This window comes from Cnephaeus nilssonii (genome assembly GCF_951640355.1).
Source record: "Cnephaeus nilssonii genome assembly, chromosome: 4".
Lineage (NCBI taxonomy): Eukaryota > Metazoa > Chordata > Mammalia > Chiroptera > Vespertilionidae > Cnephaeus > Cnephaeus nilssonii.
In genome coordinates, this window is record NC_137075.1 from 56,618,681 (window position 1) to 56,639,687 (window position 21,007).

The 21,007-nt window shown below is 38.2% G+C and overlaps 1 protein-coding gene across 3 annotated transcripts in view; it reads right to left on the reverse strand.

Annotated features, from left to right (window-relative positions):
* Positions 1–21,007, reverse strand: part of NEDD4 (NEDD4 E3 ubiquitin protein ligase) — a 116,951-nt gene that overhangs the window by 13,065 nt on the left and 82,879 nt on the right. For 2 of the 3 annotated variants that reach the window (XM_079767566.1, XM_079767564.1), the window contains 12 exons: positions 19,923–20,089; positions 17,804–17,921; positions 17,545–17,712; positions 13,118–13,183; positions 8,911–9,030; positions 7,467–7,670; positions 6,189–6,269; positions 5,906–5,960; positions 5,754–5,812; positions 4,613–4,678; positions 1,077–1,306; positions 39–160 (listed from right to left, as the gene is read on the reverse strand). In XM_079767566.1, coding sequence (XP_079623692.1) covers positions 39–160; positions 1,077–1,306; positions 4,613–4,678; positions 5,754–5,812; positions 5,906–5,960; positions 6,189–6,269; positions 7,467–7,670; positions 8,911–9,030; positions 13,118–13,183; positions 17,545–17,712; positions 17,804–17,921; positions 19,923–20,089 — 1,456 coding nt within the window. The remainder of the gene's footprint in view (positions 1–38; positions 161–1,076; positions 1,307–4,612; positions 4,679–5,753; positions 5,813–5,905; positions 5,961–6,188; positions 6,270–7,466; positions 7,671–8,910; positions 9,031–13,117; positions 13,184–17,544; positions 17,713–17,803; positions 17,922–19,922; positions 20,090–21,007) is intronic. The other variant, XM_079767565.1, reaches the window with a different exon arrangement.

Genomic DNA, 21,007 nt, shown 5'->3' on the forward strand with positions numbered 1-21,007 from the left:
ATAATTACATATAAGAAAGGTTTAAGCTGAATACTAACCATCCAACAGTTTGCCATGATAAACTGCCATTCCAGCTACCCGGCCAATAAACTTGAAGTAGGAGAGGTGATCTTCATTACACAATCCAGAATTTGGATTTATCTGTAGGGTATAATTATCCCTGCAAAGACAACCACATTTAAATGCTCCTCTCTATATTTCACATAAAAATTTTAATATGACCAATAATTACAAATTATCACTCTCTTTTTAGAGTTGTTTACCTCTTTTAGAACCATATTAAACCTCTGGATTTAATGGTTTTCAAAACAGTAATTTCTGTCAAAAGGGAGAAATAACCCAAATGTTCATTGAAAGATAAATGGAGAAACAAAATGTGGTATCTATAAATATAAAAGCCTAATATGCAAAGAGGCCCCTCTGGAGTTTGATCACTCGCTATGATGTGTGCTGACCACCAGGGGGTGGCGCGGAATGAAGGAAGGCCCTGGCTGGCAGCCAGCAGCGGCTAGTGACCCTACCCATGCACGGATTTTGTTCACTGGGCCTCTATATAACATAATGGGATATTATTTAGCCTTCAAAAGGAAGGACATTCTGACACATTCTACAATACAGATGAACTTTGAGGACATTATGCTCATGAATTAAGTCAGTCACAAAAAGACAAAGCTGTATGATTCCACATATATGAGGTGCCTAAAGTTGACACATTCACACACAGAGACAGAACGTAAAATGGAGGCTGCCAGGGCCTGGGAGGGTTAGCGTTTCATGGGTACGGAGTTGCAGTTTGGGATGATGGCAAAGTTCTAGAGGTGGATGGTGCTGATGCTTGCACAACGGTGTGAGAGTACTTAATGCCATGAACTGTACACTCACTTTAAAACGGTTCAAATGGTAAATTTTATGTTAAGTGTATTTTACCACAATTTAAAAAGTTATTTTTGAAACAACATTAGTGATCCGCTTCCTTCTGGCACAGTGAACCACATACTTTCCTTGCACCATACAACTCTGTTACTTTTAGGACAGTGATGTCTTTGTCTGTATACGGTCACTGTAAAGGTGCTTACGTAGCAGAATATTCAAACAACCCGTAATAAGGGTTAAACATTTCCTTCGAGATCAGGAAGAACCACTCTCTGGCGACTCCTCCGTAATCTAATCCTTTTTCACCATCAAACTCAATCCACAGTCGAGCCTTGAGGAAGTCCGCTCTCTTGACACCCATAATCCTCCTGTAAGAGTCCTCGAGAACAGTTGCTCGGCGAAGTTTCATTTCTAACTTGTTTGGAATGTCATTCTGAAAGCCCAGAGAAGAGAGACTTCTGGTTTAAATCAGTTCAGCACAACGGCAAATTTCTCCCTCAGGAAACTTATACAATTCATTGTGTTCTACCTTGTGCCAAGACCCTTTTTCAGGGAAAGCATGACTAGGAATATTTCCTCTATGGCATGATAGAATTCATGTGTTTTCTCTAATCACTTAATAACACAGACTTCTGATTTTTGTATCCGAAGAAGAAGCTACCGATGGTGGCAGTAACGATCAGGTGAAGGTGTTTCAGGAATAGTCCTTTGCATATTAAGTTCCAATGAAGACCCACTTGTGACCTACAATGTAGCTGCTGCCTGCTACTTGCTACCTGCCTGTCAGTTCAGGGATTTTTCCTGCTCCCACCATTCCTCCTTGGAGTCTGTCTCATTCACTCTTTAATAGGTACCAATATTTACAGACTGTGAGAGGCACTGTTCCCCACATTTTAATGGGTTAATGCAATTACTCCCCATAACAGCACTATGAAGAAGCTACTATTATTATCTCCGTTTTATGGATGAAGAAACTGAAGACAGAAGTTAAGAAAGGCTTAGCTCTTGGGTCTCAGCTCTTAAAGTATGTGCTACATTGTAAAGGATAAGGCAGAGGTCAAGCTTAAAGGTAACTCAAGGCTTCGTAGCATTGGTTTTTAATATTTTTATCTCTGTCTGATGTTCTGCTCTTTTGGAGTGATGTGTGCAGATATGGATTTCATTGTTTAAATCATGCCTGCGATTTTTTGTTAAACAGGGGAGGTGCGGGGCGGGGGGGGGGGAGGTTCAGATTCTTAGCCTCCTGTGCCATGCTTCGGGAATGACACCTTATCTCTTACCGTTCACTCATGTGTTTATCTCTTTATATACCTTTGTTGCAATGTGGATAATTTCCTCACAAATTTTCTCTCTTAATCACCAATATATATCATGATGGTTAAGAACATGGACTCCGGAGCTTTGCCACTAACAACCATGGAACTTGATCATATTATCTAATCTCTCAGTGCCTCAGTTTCCTCACCTGTAAAATGTGATAACAGTCCCTCTCTGGCATATAGGGAGCTTCCCAGACAAGAAACATTTAAAGGAGTTTATCACCACCAAACCAGTCCTACATGAAATGTTAAAGGGTCTTTTTGAAGGAGGAGGAAGAGGAGGAGAAGGAGGAGGAGGAGGAGGAGGAGGAGGAGGAGGAGGAGGAGGAGAAAATATGAACAATAAAATGGCAATAAATACATGCCTATCAACAACTGAATCTAAAAACAAAATAGATGAACAAGCAGAACAGAAATAGACTCAGAACAGAGAATGGGAGGGACCAGATGGGAGGGACGTTGGGGGGATGGGTGGAAAGGTGAAGGGATTAAGAAGTATAAATTGGTAGTTACAGAATAGTCATGAGGATATAAAGTACAGCATAGAAAATATAGTCAATAATATTCTAAAAACTATGTATGGTGTCAAATGGGTACAAGATTTATTAGGATGATCACTTAGTAAGTTACATAATGTCTAATCACTGGGATATACATCTAAAACAAATATAATATTGTACAGCAATTGTAATTGAAAAATAAAAAATTATATTAAAAAAACTTTTCCCAGAAATATTCAAGTTTAACTGATATCCTGGGTCAATTTTAGAAAGTGATGTTTTCCTAGGAATTTGTCTAAATTGATTATTTCAAATAAGTCTTCAAATCTAAAAGTTTATAGTAGTTTTTAATTTTCTCTCATATGTTAATTGCTGATGTAAATGTCATTTTAGCCCTCTTACATTTATAAGAGTTGTTTGTGCTTTGTGTGTTTTTTTCTTTAGGAGATGTCTATTATTCCTCACAAAGTAATTGAAAACAGATTTAATTTCACAATTTTAAAAATCACTTCTCTCATTTATTGTTGCTTTTTTGAAACTTTAAATGATTTAAGTATATTCTCTTTTTTTTATTCTAATTTATAAATTTGATGTTGAACCCATTACTGTTACCTTTTCTTAGGCAGAGTAGAAGGCTGTAAATATTCATGAATGTGTTTTCACTTAATTCTATACCTATTGTTATTTAGTTGCATGGATTTTCAAACCCCATTATGATTTAATTATCTCATGCATTATTAAAAGTACTTTTATTCATTTCAAAAAAGTCTCTTCCTTATAGAGTTATTATAGATAACATGAATAATACATTTAACTTGCTAAGAAGACTGCCCAGTATATAGTGAGAGCTCAATAAGTATTACTGCTTTCATTATAAGTTCTGTGTTCTGTGATCTGTTTATAAAGGCCTTGTTCCATATCTCCTGCTGCCTGGGAAGACTTAAACAATTAGATATCGTAACATGTTTATAAGTGTTCAGGGTGACAAAAACTTAAAATACCAAAGAATTTTAAGAAGTAGAAAACAAATTTCTAAAGCAATTTTAACAGTTTTTATTGAAGATGAGTTTAAAAAGTTGCTGATATTTTAGGATTTTATTTAAGCATACAGTAGCTGCACTAAACAACTATTATATTTCATTTTTGTTAAATTTTGGATCTTGAATGTGCAAAAGCAGGCTTCTGGCTTAGAATGCAAGAAAATGTAACCCAATATAGCCACCTACTGGTAGTATTCCTAAACTGCAGGGAAAGGGGAAAAGGGTGAGCAAATTTGAAAGGTATTAAAAATATGGTCATTACCAACAGAAATGAAATAGATGGGTAGATAATGAGTTTAATTCCAAACATATTAAAATTTTGGTGATGAAAAGAAGTGTAATGAAAAGATGTGATAAGTACAAGGATACAAGCAACAAGAGCACTATTCCAACCACAGTTGTACTTTCAAATTATACAGTATGTTATATTTGAAACTGTAGAGAATGAATGACTATCACTGGAAAACAATGGTCAAAGCAGGAAAGGAATCCAGAGTCCTACACAGTCAAAGACCAGGAGGAGATAATCTCCAGAGCTACTCTTGCTCAGATTCTACAAAGCCCAAGTCCCACAAACCCCTCTAGGAAACGACGTTAGAGTTCTTTAAAAGCAAACTTTTAATATTACTTTTCTAGATTACAGGACATCTTGAAAAATAAAGACATAAAATAATTGTGGTCTCTAAAGGTATATAAAAAATAACCATCCTTTCTCTATAGGAAACTAGTTAAAATTGTTACAAATATAGAACAAATTCTCTTACTATTTTCTTTCTTTTTTTTTTTTTTTGTATCTCCTTCATCCATTTAAAAAAGCATTTCCCATTACCTCAGTGTACATAACATTCATTCTTAAAAACTCATTATAAGTATCACTAACCTGCTTCTTCAACTTTCTTCGGAAGAACTCATACTTCCTTTTGTAATCCCTGGAGTAGGGCACTGCCTTGAGTTGAAATTTTTGGAAAAATAAAGAAGGTTTAGGTTGTTTTATTTTGGAACAATTTTAAAAGTTCCTCTCTCGGTATTTTACGAACATAAGTTAAAGGCATTAAAAGAGAATATTTGGAAAGAAAAGTTTAATTTAAAGAAAAACAAATATAAAACTTAAAACATTTTAAATTTCTCTGTTTAAGATAAAATTGTATTTAGCAATTCCTATGGCTGTAATTTTCATCATTCAATATTCTTGAAATTCAACATGCCAGAAACAGGAAATTTCTTCCAAGAAGAGAAATATTAGAAATGAAAATTTCCATTTCTAAAGAGACTTTCAAAGTGATTTCTCCATTAAGGGAACAATTTGAAAAATGTACTTTTTCCTTGAACGTTGAGGAGTTGCCTTTTTTATCCATTATTTTAAACGACCAAACATGGAGACTAAAGAGTAATCTAAAAGAACTGTATCTTTAATTTTACTTATTTTTGTGAATTAAAAACAATTAAAATCTGAATAACTAAAAAATGGAAAATTTACTATATAAAAGATAATAATTTTCCTATTATTAACCCAACTCAATAGTAGTATAAACATCATACATGGCAATATTTAAATATGAGTGTATCATATATCTATATCTATATCTATATCTATATCTTTATCTATATCTATATCTCTTATATCTACAATAATTTTGACCAAAAAGTTCAAGATGCAGCCCCACAGTGGACAGGGCACTGTCTGCTTCCTCACCTGTACACTCTAGATTCCTCTCTGATCTGCTGTGGCCTGACATTCTTTTTCAGACAATGGCAAGTATGAGCCTGAGCACAGCAGCCCACTGCCTTAGCATTTTGACTGTCTGGCTTACTAGTCTCCCAAAGCTATTGTGCAGGAGAAGGATATACTCTTATATGCTTTTTTGAAATATCTGAGAATGGAGTCGGGGTGGTGACAGAGGAGAGAAAGGTAAATATGCTTTCCTCTCAATGCCTGTAGGGTTATGCACTTGACCATTCATCCTTAAAGAGACAGGTGAGAGGACAATCCCATCAGAACATACTGATACGAAGAAACTTACTGGTCCAGTTATTGCTACATTCTGCAACCGAGGATCTTCCCACTGTGTTCTTTTTATATCTGAAGAGAGAGAAAGAAAAAAGATATTCTTCATTCTTATGCACAAAAGTCAATATTATGAAATAATGTAATGAAAAATCACGTTGCACATACTGTGATTTATGTAGAAGATTCTTCCATCTGTGTGAGTTCTTTCTTCCCATCCTGGCTATAATGAAGAATGCATTTCAATTATTTTACAAAAAGGTTTTAGATGTATGGGTAGAAAAATACCATTGGTTATATGATTAATTTAATTTGCATATTTCATTCTTAATAGAAGGCATCAATACTTTAATAATATTACTTATAGCTGTTAAAAAAACTACTACTGTATTCTAAAATACAAAGTATTTAATGTGGCCAAGTTAGATTGGTAGCAGCTCTATAAACTTACAGGTAAAGGTCCAAGGTCATTGGAAGAATCTAGTGATGTCTTTCCTCTCAGATGAGCTGGAATTTTCAGTCTTGGATCTTCCTTTTTTGGTAGAATAAATGAAGAAAACAGTATAATTTTAAAATCATGAACGTCAATCCGATACTATGTTTTCTAATACCAATGAATATTTAAATTATTAACTTTTAAAATATGTTTTTATTGATTTCAGAGAGGAAGGGAAAGGGAGGGAGAGATAGAAACTTCAACGATGAGAGAATCATTGATCAGCTGCCTCCACCCACGCATGTGCCCCGACAGGGAATTGAAACCGTGACCTCCTGATAAGCTGACGCTCAACCACTGAACCACGCCAGCCAGACTTAAACTATTCTTTTATTTCATTTGCTTAATCTGAGAAATAATAGTTTCTCCATGTAAGATCTAGTATCATTTCCAGGCTACAGTATTCAGTTCTCAGATTTCAGAGTCGAATCTGTGTTAACTCATCATCTCTCAAAGAAACCATTCGGAGTATTTTGCCCCATTCCTTAGGGCTACATAGTACTCTTCTCTAAATAAAATTGGGTGAAAGAGTGGGACGTAAACTGGACTACTTGTTATTTCTGAAGCCCTGAACATGCTTTTTGGCACCTGTTAACGTGTTGATTTATTAATATATTTTAAAGACAGGATGGCAAGCTCAAGTAGGTTATTAAAATCAACCAAATTATTGAAAAAGAGAACTTCAATTTATTTAAATTATTATTTTAATATTTTGTTAAATAATTTATTAAATTATTTTAGTTTTTTTAGGTACATTGGTCTTTAAAATAAATTAATCAAATCTATTTATTTTGTTGCTAATTTTCAGTAATTTTTCTATTAGTGGTGAACCAATGGCTAAATAACTTTAAGCCCTTGTCTTAAGATAAAATATTTATTCTACTTAGCCTTACAAGTTGTTGTTTTTTAAATATTAAGTGAGGTATGGATTCAAAAGTACTTTGGAAGTACAAAGATATTACTAAGCATCTTTCCAAGCATTTATGACTAGTGAGTTTAAAACTGGATATAGGAAGTAAATGTATCTATAGGACAATACCCCCAAATACTAAAAATAGTCATAAACATATCTTGAATAGACAATACTATTATGAATTCATCATATCTTTAAACGACTACTAGACAATGAAGGTTATATTAATGTACTAGTACATTTAAAAAGATTACAAAGAACTATATATAAGAGATTACCATTGTTGTCGTTATAAATTTATTGGAGAGTATTAAAGTTACCCAGGTGGTGGTTTTGGTGTTGTGGTCAATAAAGAAAGGCCTCCCGTTTGGTGCATGCCGGACTTCCCAGCCTTTAGGAAGGAACCCTTGCTCCATCTCAGACGGCTGAGTCACCTGCTGAGCCGAATCACTTGTGGGGACCTGTGGTTGAGGGCTTGCAGAAAAACTCTGGCTTGCTGGCAGCTGACTGGTCTCCACTGTGGCCTAGCACATTAATTAAATCATGTTGTAATGTTTTATAGAGGATACACAAATAGCTGTGGTTAAAAAGGTAACAACCTGCAGGCAGAATATACACTTGTAAATAAGCCTAAACATTGGAGGCTCATTTTTAAAATAAAGTGTTCTGTTAAACTTTGTTGTGTTTGTTTTTTGTGTTTTTTTTTTAAATAAATTTTCATTTCTCAGCTAATTCTTGAGCAGTAAGATGCTGGTTAACGAAGTTGTTGCTGATGCACGTGACTAAGGAAGCTGTGCCCTAGCTGCAAGAGAAGCCACAGTGCAACTGCAGGAGGCTGTCTTTGCTCACCCCAAAGACTCATAGGTGGGGAATTCTACATATAGAGAGGTGGGTTCAAATGCTGGATAGACAAAAATGAATGGCAAATATCCACTATAGAAATGGCTAATTGAAATATAGTCATCTGATGAAATATTAGGCAGTAGTTAAAAGAAATACACTGGATCTCTTTATTTAAAAAAAAGGATGGGGTTTTAAAACAATGTTGAGCAAAAAAAAGATTCAGAATTATACAACACAACATCTTTGCAAAATTTGAAACACACGGACATAAATAGTTTTTTGCATTGTTTAATTCTGTAAGTATATAAAATAGGGTAGAATACACAACAAATTCAAAAAGGTGTTTCTCTCTGGGGAGTAGGACCATGTGTTTGGCTAAAAACAAATTTCTTTTATCTGTAAAATTTTATTTTAAAAAATAAAATGTCTAGTAATGAATATAGTAATTTGTTAATGGTGGTAAATTCTGGGTGTAAAGAAAATGGGTATCTGTTATGTTATTCTCAATAAGAGAAATGATAAGATAAAATAAATATTTCCCTAAACACTTACAAAAGCACTCACTGTTGTCAAGGACAAAATGTCATCAACACAAATTTCTTTAATAGATACAAATTACTAAGATTATCTTTTAGATAAATAATGGTCTTAACCATTCAAATTACAAAATTACCCAATGGACTAGATCATTTACTTTGTCCTCTTATTCCCAACTGGACTTGTTTTATGTAATGACAAGTGGTAATTCATGCACATCAGAGATCCACAGGAAATAGTAGACACTTAGCACCAATGTCAGAAAATAACTAGAACATGCTAGCAGCATCCAATATATACCACAAAGTGATGTAATAGCTTCCATAGAAATATGATGGCTTCATTTATGTAAGAAAACAAGATAAGGGATAGATTTGAGGGTACCTGTACAGTGGGCTTTGTCCACGTAGTGGTTCTGGAATTGTGATCTACATAATAAGATCTTCCTCTTTCATCTTGTTTTTCTTCCCAACCTGGTGGTAATCCAGATGAAGTAGGCAAAAGCTAAGATGAAGAATAATGAGAGAATTAAATATTACTAAGAAAAAAGGCTTTTAAAAAGGCCACATCCCTTTGTCACTACTAGCCCTCTTTAAAATGAAACATGTTTTAAATAATATTTTTAAGTGTACACAATAAATTATATAACGGTTCATTTAAACAAAACAGTAGACAATAAAGATGAGGGTATTAACACTAAGAAAACATGACAGTAGAAAATCCGGTCCAATATGGCAGAATGGATGGAAACTGCCTTCACCTCTTCCCATGACCACATCAAAATTACAACTAAATTACTGAACAATCAACCTGAATAACCAGACTATCCATCTAAAGACTAGCTGAACAGACAGACGTCTTATAATTAAGGATTTACAGAAGAAGCCACATGAGACTGGTAGGAGGGGTGGAGACATGAAACAGGCTGGCCCTGCACCCACATGCAGTGGTTGAGAATCCGGAGGGATATCTCATCTGTAGAGGTCCCTCCGGGGACCCAGGGGTCTCAACCCCATGCTGAGCTCCCCAGCCCAGAACAAAAGTGCTGGGGAGAAGAGCCCACATAACATCTGGCTGTGAAAAATCCATGGGGATTCCTACCCAGAGAGATGGATGGCTGCTGGAAGCCTAGGGGAACTCCTAAAGGGCTTGCACACAAACTCTTGTTCCCAGGCACTCACCCGGAGCTCCAGCAGAGAAGGCATCTGAGTCATACAGGGAGAAACTGACTTGTGTGGTTTTGGAGAGAGGGCTGGAGGGACAGTCACCAAGGACCCTGTGTTGAGTCCCTCTCCCACACTGCACACAGATGCCATCTTTCCTGGGTCAAGCACTTCCCCCTCAGAGCATAAGCCTAGTGAGCTATACTAGTCCCACCCTGACGGCTCCCAGAGGCCTTGTGCTACTCAACTTGGCCAGAGCTGTAGGTTCTGCCGGCGGCCATCAGCTGGGGCCCACACTGCAGTCTTCCTTAAAAAACACGTGAAGAATTCTGGGCGTCAGAGACACACAGAGAGAAACTGAGTTGGGTGACTTCATAGTAAGGGCCGTCTTTCTGCATGCTCGACAGGTGCCACCTGTCCTGTGTTGAGCCCTCCCTCTTAATCTGCTTTAACCTGATGAACTCTACTGGCTCCACCCTGATGACTCCCCGAGACCCCATCCCACTGCAAAGGTACACAGGCCCTAGGCAGGTGGAAGCTGGTCTTCGGTGTACCCTGAGATTTTGGCTGAACGGCTTTCGATCCAGAACCAGTGCCAAGCTGAACCTGAACCTGTGTTAACTTGGTGAACACCACTGGCCCGTACCTGGTGATTCCCTGTGAACCCAACACATGCAACTAACGTATTGCCCAAGGCTCTTTCAGTGGCTGCGCAGAACAGGCAGCTGGCAGGCAGTGGCAGGTCTCAGGGTGGCTTGGGCCTTTTGCTGATCTGCCCCAGGCCTTGGTTCAAAGCTTGGCCCCTCCTACCTTCACCAAGGCCCAGCAAGGGAGCTACCAACTGTGGATTGCTTTGTAGCTCCAGAGCTGGTCACAGGCAGCATATGACATTGACCTGCACCAGAGTCTCTTCCAATAGGCCCAGAACCAACATACATGGTCTTCAAACCACAACAGAGCATGACCCAATTAGCTCCAAGAGTGATACACCCAAAGGGAGGTCCCAGAAAGCACCAGACCCTGTGGGGGCAAATTCTGTTTCCTGGGTTCAGCCCCCATGCAGCAGCTCAGACATTGATTGTGACCAATCCTCATAACCAGCCAGTGGAGGGTCAATCCCACGGATAGATACGCCAACAGCAATCAAAGCTCATCTACAAAAGGAAGACATACATAACCTACACAAGGTATGCTCCTGGAGCACCAGGTGATCAGGGAGTCTATGCCACTGAGCCGCTCAGAACACTTATACGACATAAAGGCCATTCTACCAAGACTGGGAGACATGGCAGATCAACCTAATACACAGAAAGGCAGCCAAATGGGAGACAAAGAAAATGCCCTAAACAAACAAACAAAAAAACAAACAGGAGAAATCGTCAGAAAAAAAGCTAAATGACATGAGGGCAAGCAGTCTATCAGATACAGAGTTCAATAAAATGGTTATAAGTGTGCTCAAGGAACTTAGTGAGAACTTCACCAAAGAGAGAGCAAGCATAAAAAAAGACATAGAAACCAGTCAGAAATGAAGAACACAATATCTGAAATGAAGAATACACTAGAAAGAATAAACAGAAGATTAAATGAAGTAGAAAACTGAATCAGTGATTTGGAAGGCAAGGTAGAAAAAAACACTCAACCAGAGCAACAAAAATAAAAAGTAATTTTTAAAAATGAGGATAGTTTAAGGGACCTTTGGGACAACATGAAGCATAACAACATCCACATCACAGGGGTCCCAGAAAGAGAAGAGAGAGTAAGGGATCGGGAAGCTATTAGAAAAAAGTAATAATAGAAAACTTCCCAACCCTGGCAAAGGAAAAAGATACACAAGTCTAGGAAGCACAGAATCCCAAACAAGATGAACCCAAAGAGGCCTACACCAAGACACATCATAATTAAAATGCAAAAGGTTAAAAACAAAGAGAGAATGTTAAAAGCAACAAGAGAAAAGCAGTTAGTTACCTACAAGGGAGCTCCTATAAGACTGTCAGCTTATTTTTCCACAGAAACTTTGCAGGCCAGAGGGATTGGCATGAAATACTCAAAATGGTTATATGCAAGGACCTACAACCAAGACTACTCTACCCAGAAAGACTATCATTTAAAATTCAAGGAGAAATAAAGAGCTTCCAAGATTAAAAAAAACAACAACAAAAAACTAAAAGAGTTCATCACCACCAAAGTATTATTACAAGAAATGTTAAAGGGACTTTATAAGAAGAAGAAGGACACTCCCCCATAAATATGAATGATAAAATGTCAACAACTAAGTCCCTTTCAATAATCACTTTAAATGTAAATGGCATAAATGCTCCAATCAAAAGATATAGGGTAGCTGAATGATTAAGAAAACAAGACCAACTCTAGCTGATTTGGCTCAGCAGGTAGAACGTTGGCCTGAGGACTGAAAGGTTCAGGTTTGATTCCGGTCAAAGGCACATGCCCTGGTTAAGGGCTCGATCTCCAGTAGGGGGCGTGCAGGAGGCAGCCAGTTGGTGATTCTCTCTCATCATTGATGTTTTTCTCTCTCCTCCCTTCCTCTCTGAAATCGATAAAAATATATATTTAAAAAAAGAGACTCACTTCAGTTAGAAAGATACACAGAGATTGAAAATAAAGGGATAGAAAAAGATATTTCATGCAAATGGAAACAAAAAGAGAGCTGGGGTAGCAATATTTATAGCAAACAAAATAGACTTTAAAATAAAGCTATAACAATAGACAAAGGACACTGCATAATAAGAAAGGAATCAATTCAACAAGAGAATATAACCCTTGTAAACATTTATGTACCCAACATAGTATCATCTAAATATATAAAGCAAATACTGATGGACATAAAGAAAAAAATCAACAGTAAGAGGGGACTTTAACACCCCATTGACATCAATGGACAGATCTTCCAGACAGAAAATCAACAAGGGAACAGCTTTAAATGACACAGTAAACCAGGTTGAGTTAAATTGATAGCTTCATAGCATTTACCCCAAAGCAGCGGAATATACGTGACTGGATCCTGACATGATACTTCATGTGTGGGGCAGAATAGCTGCTATATGCCACGGGCCGTGTACAGAGCCAAGGCAGCTGGACACCATCATCCTGAACCACGTGCGCCCTGCGGCAGACCCCCTCCAGCCAGGACAGCCCTTCAGACAAGCTGGATGTCACCCACAGTCAGAGATGGGCTTCCTTACTATGCGGGAGGCAGTTCTTCAGTTTCGTTCTTAAAGAAACTGCCTACTCAATATCCCTCCCCTGCACCTCCTATCCCAGAGCCTAGATCCTGGGCTGGATCAGTACTCCGCTAGGCAGTCAAAGGTTATACTCAGTGTTAAAAAAAAAAAGAAGGAGAAGAAAAGGTTGCTTTTACATTTTCATGGATGATGGGGCTGGGGAGAGGGGGGGCGGAGGATGAAACTCACCACAGGAAGTGTAGGCTGTTCCTCAAAAGTGTAGGCTTGTAAGCTGCCTCTTCTGCTGGAATGATTCTTATAAAAAGAAGAATGATAATAATTTTATATATTGGATTTGTCTTTGAGAGGCTGATAACATCGTGGGGGTGGGTATGAGGGAGTAGGAGAAAGAACACTGGCTAGGAAGCGATGTGGAGACTGGGTGACAGCACCCAGGGCTCTCAGCACCACCCACAAGCTAATGCCTTCAGCTTCTAGACACCTCTCCCCCACCCTGGACTGCCTGCCTCCTAGACACTTTCCCTTTAATGTCAAACAGACACCCCTCACTGTGCCCCAAACTGCATTTGGTCTTTCCCTGTTCACAGCCACTCAAACCCTCTCCTCACTTCAGCGGGCAGCACCTGAGGCAAGCAGCTGCCCAAGTCAGATGTCAGACCCCAAACTCCTCCACTCCTGTCCCTCACAGCCAGCTCAGTCACCAGATCCTATTCATTCTGTTTCTTGACTAGCTCGCATATACACTCCCTCTCCACTTTAGTTCAAGTTTGTTGTTTTTAAAATGTCAAGTGTTCCTCATTTGTCACCTTGGTTATTACTGCAGCAACATCCTAATAGATTTCCTGACATCAAGTCTGATTTCCTTGAATCTACATCCCATAGGGCGTGATGCAGCCAGAGACCATTGTACAGCGTGAGCCAGCCACGGGGTTCTCTAGCTCCGAGCCCTGCAGTGACTTCATGCCCTCACTAGGATAAATCCACAGCCCAGAACACAGAGCTGAGTGAGCTTCCTGACCTGGCTCTTCTCTTCGGCTCCAGCACCTCCCACCTCACAAACAAGATTACTTGTTTCCCGGAAATCCCATATACTCTCTTTCCTCGTGTTTCCATACGCATGTTGTTGTCACTATCTAAAATATCTTCGTTTTGTTATTTAATGACATCAAAATTTATAATACACATATAAATGAACTCATAATAGCCATTGTACCATTGTTTATAATAACAAAGAACTATAAACAATCTAACATCTATCAACAGGAGACAGTATGATCCTTTAAGGTTTATTTGGCAGAGTTTGATCATTTTTGTTGTTGTTGCTTTTAAAAGGAGTAAGTTTATATTTACTGAAATGGTCCAATGGTCTATGACCGTGGTCGGCAAACTGCGGCTCGCAAGCCACATGCGGCTCTTTGGCCCCTTGAGTGCGGCTCTTCCACAAAATACCATGGCCTGGGCGAGTCTATTTTAAAGAAGTGGCGTTAGAAGAAGTTTAAGTTTAAAAAATTTGGCTCTCAAAAGAAACTTCAATTGTTGTACTATTGACATTTGGCTCTGTTGACTAATGAGTTTGCCGACCACTGGTCTATGATATAGCAAGTGAAAAAAGTAAGTTACCAAAAAGTGTGTATGAGATTATCTCAGGTTAAAAAATTATATAGAAATATATGTGTGCTCACACGTTTATAAATATAGAGAAAATGTTTAGGACAATAATGGTATATGCCAAACCATTAATAGCAATTGAGGAAGCATGTGTTAGAGGTAATATGGAAGATTTAACTTTTATTTTATATACCTCACTACTGTTTTAATTGTTAACCATGACCATACAACACTTTTAAAAGAATAGTTTTTCTGAATAAGCAACACATGCGTATGTATGCTATAAAATTCAAAAGTTACCAAGGACACATGTCCTGCTCACTTGTTCCTCCATTCAGAGATGAGCAATGTTCCTGTTTCCTTTAGAGTTGTCAATAAATCTCATACACATATTTATTCTCTGTCATTTAAATAATTTACATAAAGAATAGTACATCGCCATAACCGGTTTGGTTCAGTGGATGGAGTGTTGGCCTGTGGACTGAAGGGTCCCAGGTTCGATTCCGGTCAAAGGCATGTACCTTGGTTGCAGGCACATCCCCAGTAGGGGGTGTGCAGGAGGCAGCTGATTGATGTTTCTCTCTCATCCATGTTTCTAACCCTCTATCCCTCTCTCTTCCTCTCTGCAAAAAGTCAATAAAATATATCTTAAAAAAATAAAATAAATAAATAAATAGTCCCACAGTGAACATTTAAAAAAAAAGAATAGTACATCAAGCACACTGTTCAGTACCTTGCTGGTTTTCACCGACTAGTATCTTAGAGATTGTTCCACACAATGCATACATTCAAAGCCATCTCATTCTTTTCAATGTCTGCATAGTATTTCATTGTATGGATACCATATATATTACTTTTTAAATAATAAAAAAATAGCAGGAGAAAAGGGAATAGAATCTTATGTGATTTATCACCAGTAAATCAAAATAGCTTATTCTTTAAGTATTTGACTAACCTTTCCCATGGCCCTGACAAAAATAAAAAGAAAATGGGAGAGAGACTAGACAGGTGGAGGAAAGGAGGGAAAGAGAGCAGGCAGGCAGATGTGCTCTTGGATATCCATACGAGTATTCAGAGAACTGTCTACATTGAAGTTTGTTGAAGAAAGTGCTGAAACAGAAATCAGCAAACTTCTGTTATCTTTTTGTCTCTATTATAACTACTCAACTCTACCAATGTAGTGTAAAAGCAACCATAGGCATCACTTAAACATATGGATATGGCTATATTTCAATAATACTTGAGCATATTGTGCCTTGCATATTGTCGGCCCTCAATAAATATTTACTAATTGAATGAAAAGCAGGGAACTCCAACTAGAAATGACCACAGTATCCTCAGAGAATGATCTTTGTCTTTCACTGAAAGAACACCCTTGGTGATACAGATGAGAGAGCTAGCCATAAAGATCGCATTACGGCAGTGCATGTTGAAATACTTGCTTCTGGACCCTACACACAGCAATTTCTACAGCAGTTACTGAAGTGAGAGTGCCATCTGTCTCCTTGTTTAGCCAAAGTACATCAGCACTTATTCACACATGTGCGTTGGAAACATCTGTGGTATAACTGAGGAGGAGAAAGCAGGGTCTGGCCTGCCACTCATCGGTAGGATGGAGACAAAATCAAGACCAATCTGTAATTATGCCTGGACACAGACAAAATGTGAACATTTTCCAAGCCCAAAATACCAAATATCTCCCTATCCTGGCAAATGTGAATGACTGCTGCCTCTTGACTGTTATAGCTTTTGCCTGGCTATCGATAAAATTTGAGAGACCCAATGACAGAGTTACCTGTGCTTCCTAACAGCATCCAAGGCACAAGCAAAATCCTGCTTTCCTACACCCTTCCCCAAATTGCCTAACATGAGCTCAAATCCATCAAGTCTTTTCTAACATATCTTACCGAAACACTCATGGTGTGTGCTCTCCCTTGCTGAAATGAGTAATAAACCCAACTTGTTCAATTACAGGTGTGTTCATGGTGGTCTCTGGCTGAAGGGCATTGACATAATGAACATTTGGACTCCAATGACCATTTAGATTATCCAAGACTCTGTTCCATACCATTAGTGGGACTATTTGGAAAAATGATCACACTGTAAAGTCCCAAAGTCCCTAACACATTATTGCATGCCATTTAGACAAAGTTGTATTCACAAGAAAAAAATGTTTGTAAATATGTGAGGTGATGGATGTTAACTAAATTACTGTGGTGATCATTTTGCAATATATATATACGTATATCAAATCATTATGCTGTACACATTGAATTAACATAATGTTATATGTCAATTGTATCTCAATAAACTGGGAAAAGACAAAATGTTATGTAAAAGTTAGATACTGAATGGACAAATAGCCTATATAATAAAGAGGTAATATGCAAATTAACCATCACTCCAATACACAAGATGGCCGCCCCCATGTGGTCAAAGATGGCTGCCACAAGATGGCCAGCAGGGGAGGGCAGTTGGGGGTGATCAGGCCTGCAGGGGAGGGCAGTTAGGGGTGACCAGGCCTGCAAGGGAGGGCAGTTGGGAGGGACCCAGGCCGGCAGAGGAGGACAGTTGGAGGGGACTGGGACAGCAGGGAGGGCAGTTGGGGGTGACCAGGCCTGCAGGGGAGGACAGTTAGAGGGGACTGGGACAGCAGGGGAGGGCAGTTGGGGGTGACCAGGCCTGCAGGGGAGGACAGTTGGGGGGGACCAGGCCTGCAGGGGAGGGGAGTTAGGGGCAACCAGGCCTGCAGGGGAGGGCAGTTAGGGGCAACAAGGCTAGCAGGGGAGCAGTTAGGCGTCGATCAGGCTGGCAGGGGAGTGGTTAGGGGGTGATCAGGCTGGCAGGCAGAAGTGGTTAGGGGCAATCAGGAAGGCAGGCAGGCGAGTGGTTGGGAGCCAGCAGTCCTGGATTGTGAGAGGGGTCCCAGATTGGAGAGGGTGAAGGCTGGGTTGAGGGACACCCCCCCATGCACAAATTTCATGCACCGGGCCTCTAGTATATAATATAAAATCCTGACACTACAACAAAATCTAAGAGCATCTTACTGAGCTGGATACTGGCTGGCCAGTGGCTGAATTTCCACTAATAGTAAGTAAGGCATTCAATTCTTCTGCAAGGTGAGTCTGAACATCCAAGTTGCTTGATGGTGGAGGTGATGAGAAGGCCCGATCACTATACAAGATGGCTTCATCTTCTCTTATAATTTCCCAATTCTAAAATGAACAGAATAAGCTTAAGCTACACATACTTTAATCTGTTGCTATAACACGTGTCTATCTACGAGAAAAAGAACATTATATCTACCTCGGAAGAATCTCGGTTGTCAACACTTTCTGTTTCCTCAGATATCTGCCGCCTGGTGGTAAATGCACGTTGTGCTTGCAGTTGAATGTTACCATTCTCAGCATCTGTTAGGTTGTCCCTATATTAGAAATAGAAAAGCTATCACCCATGTCTGAAGAGAGTTAAAATGATAGCCAAATATTCTGTGATCATTTAAAAAACACCTTTGTTAGATCAGAATTTATTCTTTTCAACATGCATAGATTAAGTTGTGGGCACATTGGTACCTTATGGAGTGAAAGTTTGTGAAAGTGTGTATGTAACATGTCTGACTTTGATATTTTAGTTCATCACTGTACCTGGAATAGTGACTGACATGTATGGGAACTCAAATATTTGTTGAATGAATAACTATCTGAGAATTTCACAAATAATTTCATTATATTATTTTGCCATGTTATTACACAAGTATAATCTAAAGTAGCTCTTGAAAGTTCATAAAAGAGAAGCTTAAAGAGTTGCATATACATCTTCATGAATCACATGGCAACATTTCTTAGAATTGATCTTAAGCCAAGAGTAGAGTTCCCCATTCATGAATATAGAGAGAAGAATAAAAGATAGGACACTACAATAAAAATGTAATATATTGCAATGAAATGGTTATCTATTTTTGATTATACATATATAGTAATGGTCCTGGTCTAACAATAAGGGTATGTCTGGGTTTAGGAAAAGCATGGGGGTACCATACTGAGGGGCAGGTCTTTTCTACTGTACCTTTCCTAAATTGCCCCAGTCATTTGCTAGTCATATTATTCTATTATTTACATTTATTATATCTAGACCATCAGATCAAGATTTGTTTTACAAATATTTAATAACAAAAGTATTGTTAATTTAGTTAATACTATTTAAGCCCAGGATAGTCAGAACACCAGTTCTTACTGTACTGTTGCTGGAGAACACGTAATTTTGATAGCTTCCCCCCGCAAATACTAAATTTTGGCTAGCTGAAAACGACATCAACCATAGAGAAAGAAATGTGATTCTGCTCAAGTTGGGCTGGCCATAATACTGAGTAGGCAATACGACAATTGTGCAGAATTTTATAGTGTCTTCAGTTTTGTAATCTGTATGTCATTTTACAGAGATCAATGCCTCTGTGCCATGATTACTCATTTGCTTTGGGAGGATCTGAGAACATAAAATACCTATGAAAGTACTTGGGCTATAACAGGCAAAAAATTAGAAGGTTCATGGAAAATAAAAAAAATTTAAGTGTGTCAAAAAGCGGAAAACTAAAGAAAGACTTCAGAAGGCTATGAGAAATAGGATAGTTGATAATAAATATGAATAACTGGAGAATTTATTTACAAATATATAGTCTGATGATAATATGAGAAAAATGTCACTGAGGAGATGTATCTATAATAATAAAAGTGTAATATGCTAATTAGACTGGACGGCTGAACGACCTTCCGGACGGCATTCCAGACGACCTTCCCGACATTCCAGACGACCTTCCGGACAAAGCCAGGGCTGTGAGGGCCGAGGCAAGCTGCTGTGGCTGCGAGGGCCGAGCCCCTTGCATGAATTTTGTGCTTTGGGCCTCTAGTATTAGAATGAAGATCATTCTTGAAGGTCATTCTGTCCTTGATCTTGTGTATGGTGGAAATTATGCACACATTGGCCATATTGGCAAATGGGTGCTTAACAAAAGATCCTTGTAATTGAATCCTTTATATTTTACAAATAATTTGTATTTGTAAAGTGTGCTATAGAATTTAAGATTTTATAATATCTTAGTAACAAATGACAAAAACATATCTAAGATTTTCTAAATAATTCTAAAGAGAAAAATGTATCCTTTGTGACTACATAATATTAAAAACAAGCACAGTTAACAATGTATTAAAATATAGAAGCAATTAGAAGGGTGGTGTTTGTGACTCAAATAATTTTGAATGTTATCAAATTATTTTTAAAAACATGCATTTTTAAAGCCCTGGACCATAATATCTTAGTGCAGTTTATGGATCCCTATTCTATTACCAATCCATTGGAAACATGACTTCAAAAAGAAAATTAGTGGTCACAATATGTTCAGATTACAAACATGAAAGCCATGAGCACATACTGAGGGGTTGGTCTTTTCCACTGCGTTCTTCTAGATTCATGGTTTACGTAGTAGGTCCTTCCAAGAATATCCTGTCTCTCTTCCCAGCCTGGAGGTAGAGGAGAAGGTTCTTGTTGCTGCTGCAAATGGCAAGCAGCATCTGGTTGGTCCAAAACAACCCAGCCAGGCTGAAAACAGAGGGTTAACAATTAAACTTATGCTTGATTTTTTGACCTTATAAATTATGCCAGAGGACACTTAAAACATAATTTAGCATATCCAAGTCCAGAAATTAAACAAGGAATAAGCACACGGTCAACTTTTATGATCATCATATGGATTTTATGATAATGAAGACTTTTTTTTCCTCAAAATAACATTTAAATTTTGCTTGAAACTTTAAAAATGTTTTGAAAACATTTTAAAACTATATTATAGTAAACTATGTAACAGAAAAAACACACAAACAATAACGGAAAGCACTGAGAAATTGGGAAGCATAGTTTAAGCTAGGGCAACCTGAGGCTATTCTCTAAGTTATCAGCAAACAAATAAAGGGCAGGTTTCGTGCTGTACTGGGCATTGCCTTCCCACAGAGAAAGCACCTTGTCTAGGGTGGAAATCAGTATCTCTCCGAGACCTGAAAAAATGTTAAGTGAAGGTGAAATATACAGAGGCATGATAAGGAAGTGCAAATGATTTAGAAATAACTGTGACAATGAACTCTCTAGTGATTAAAAAGTCATCTGACTTTACTCTTTCTCCTCTGGACCAAGGAAAAGCATTTTGGTCAAGTCAGGAAGTAGCCCAAAAGCCCTGGCCAGGTAGCTCAGTTGGCTCAAGTGTCGTCCCCATACACCAAGGTTAGGGGTTTGATTCTTAGTCAGAGCACATACAAGAATCAACCAATGAATATATAAATCATTGCAACAACAAATCAATGTTTCCCTCTCTCTCTCCTTCTTTTTCTCTCTCTCCCTTGCTCCCTCCCTCTCTTTAAAATCAATCAATACTTTTTTTTTTTTTTAAAGAAAGGAAGCAGCCAAAGAAATAAAGTTTTTGTTTTGAATGCCAGGAAGGCACTGGAAATTTCTTGAGACTATCAA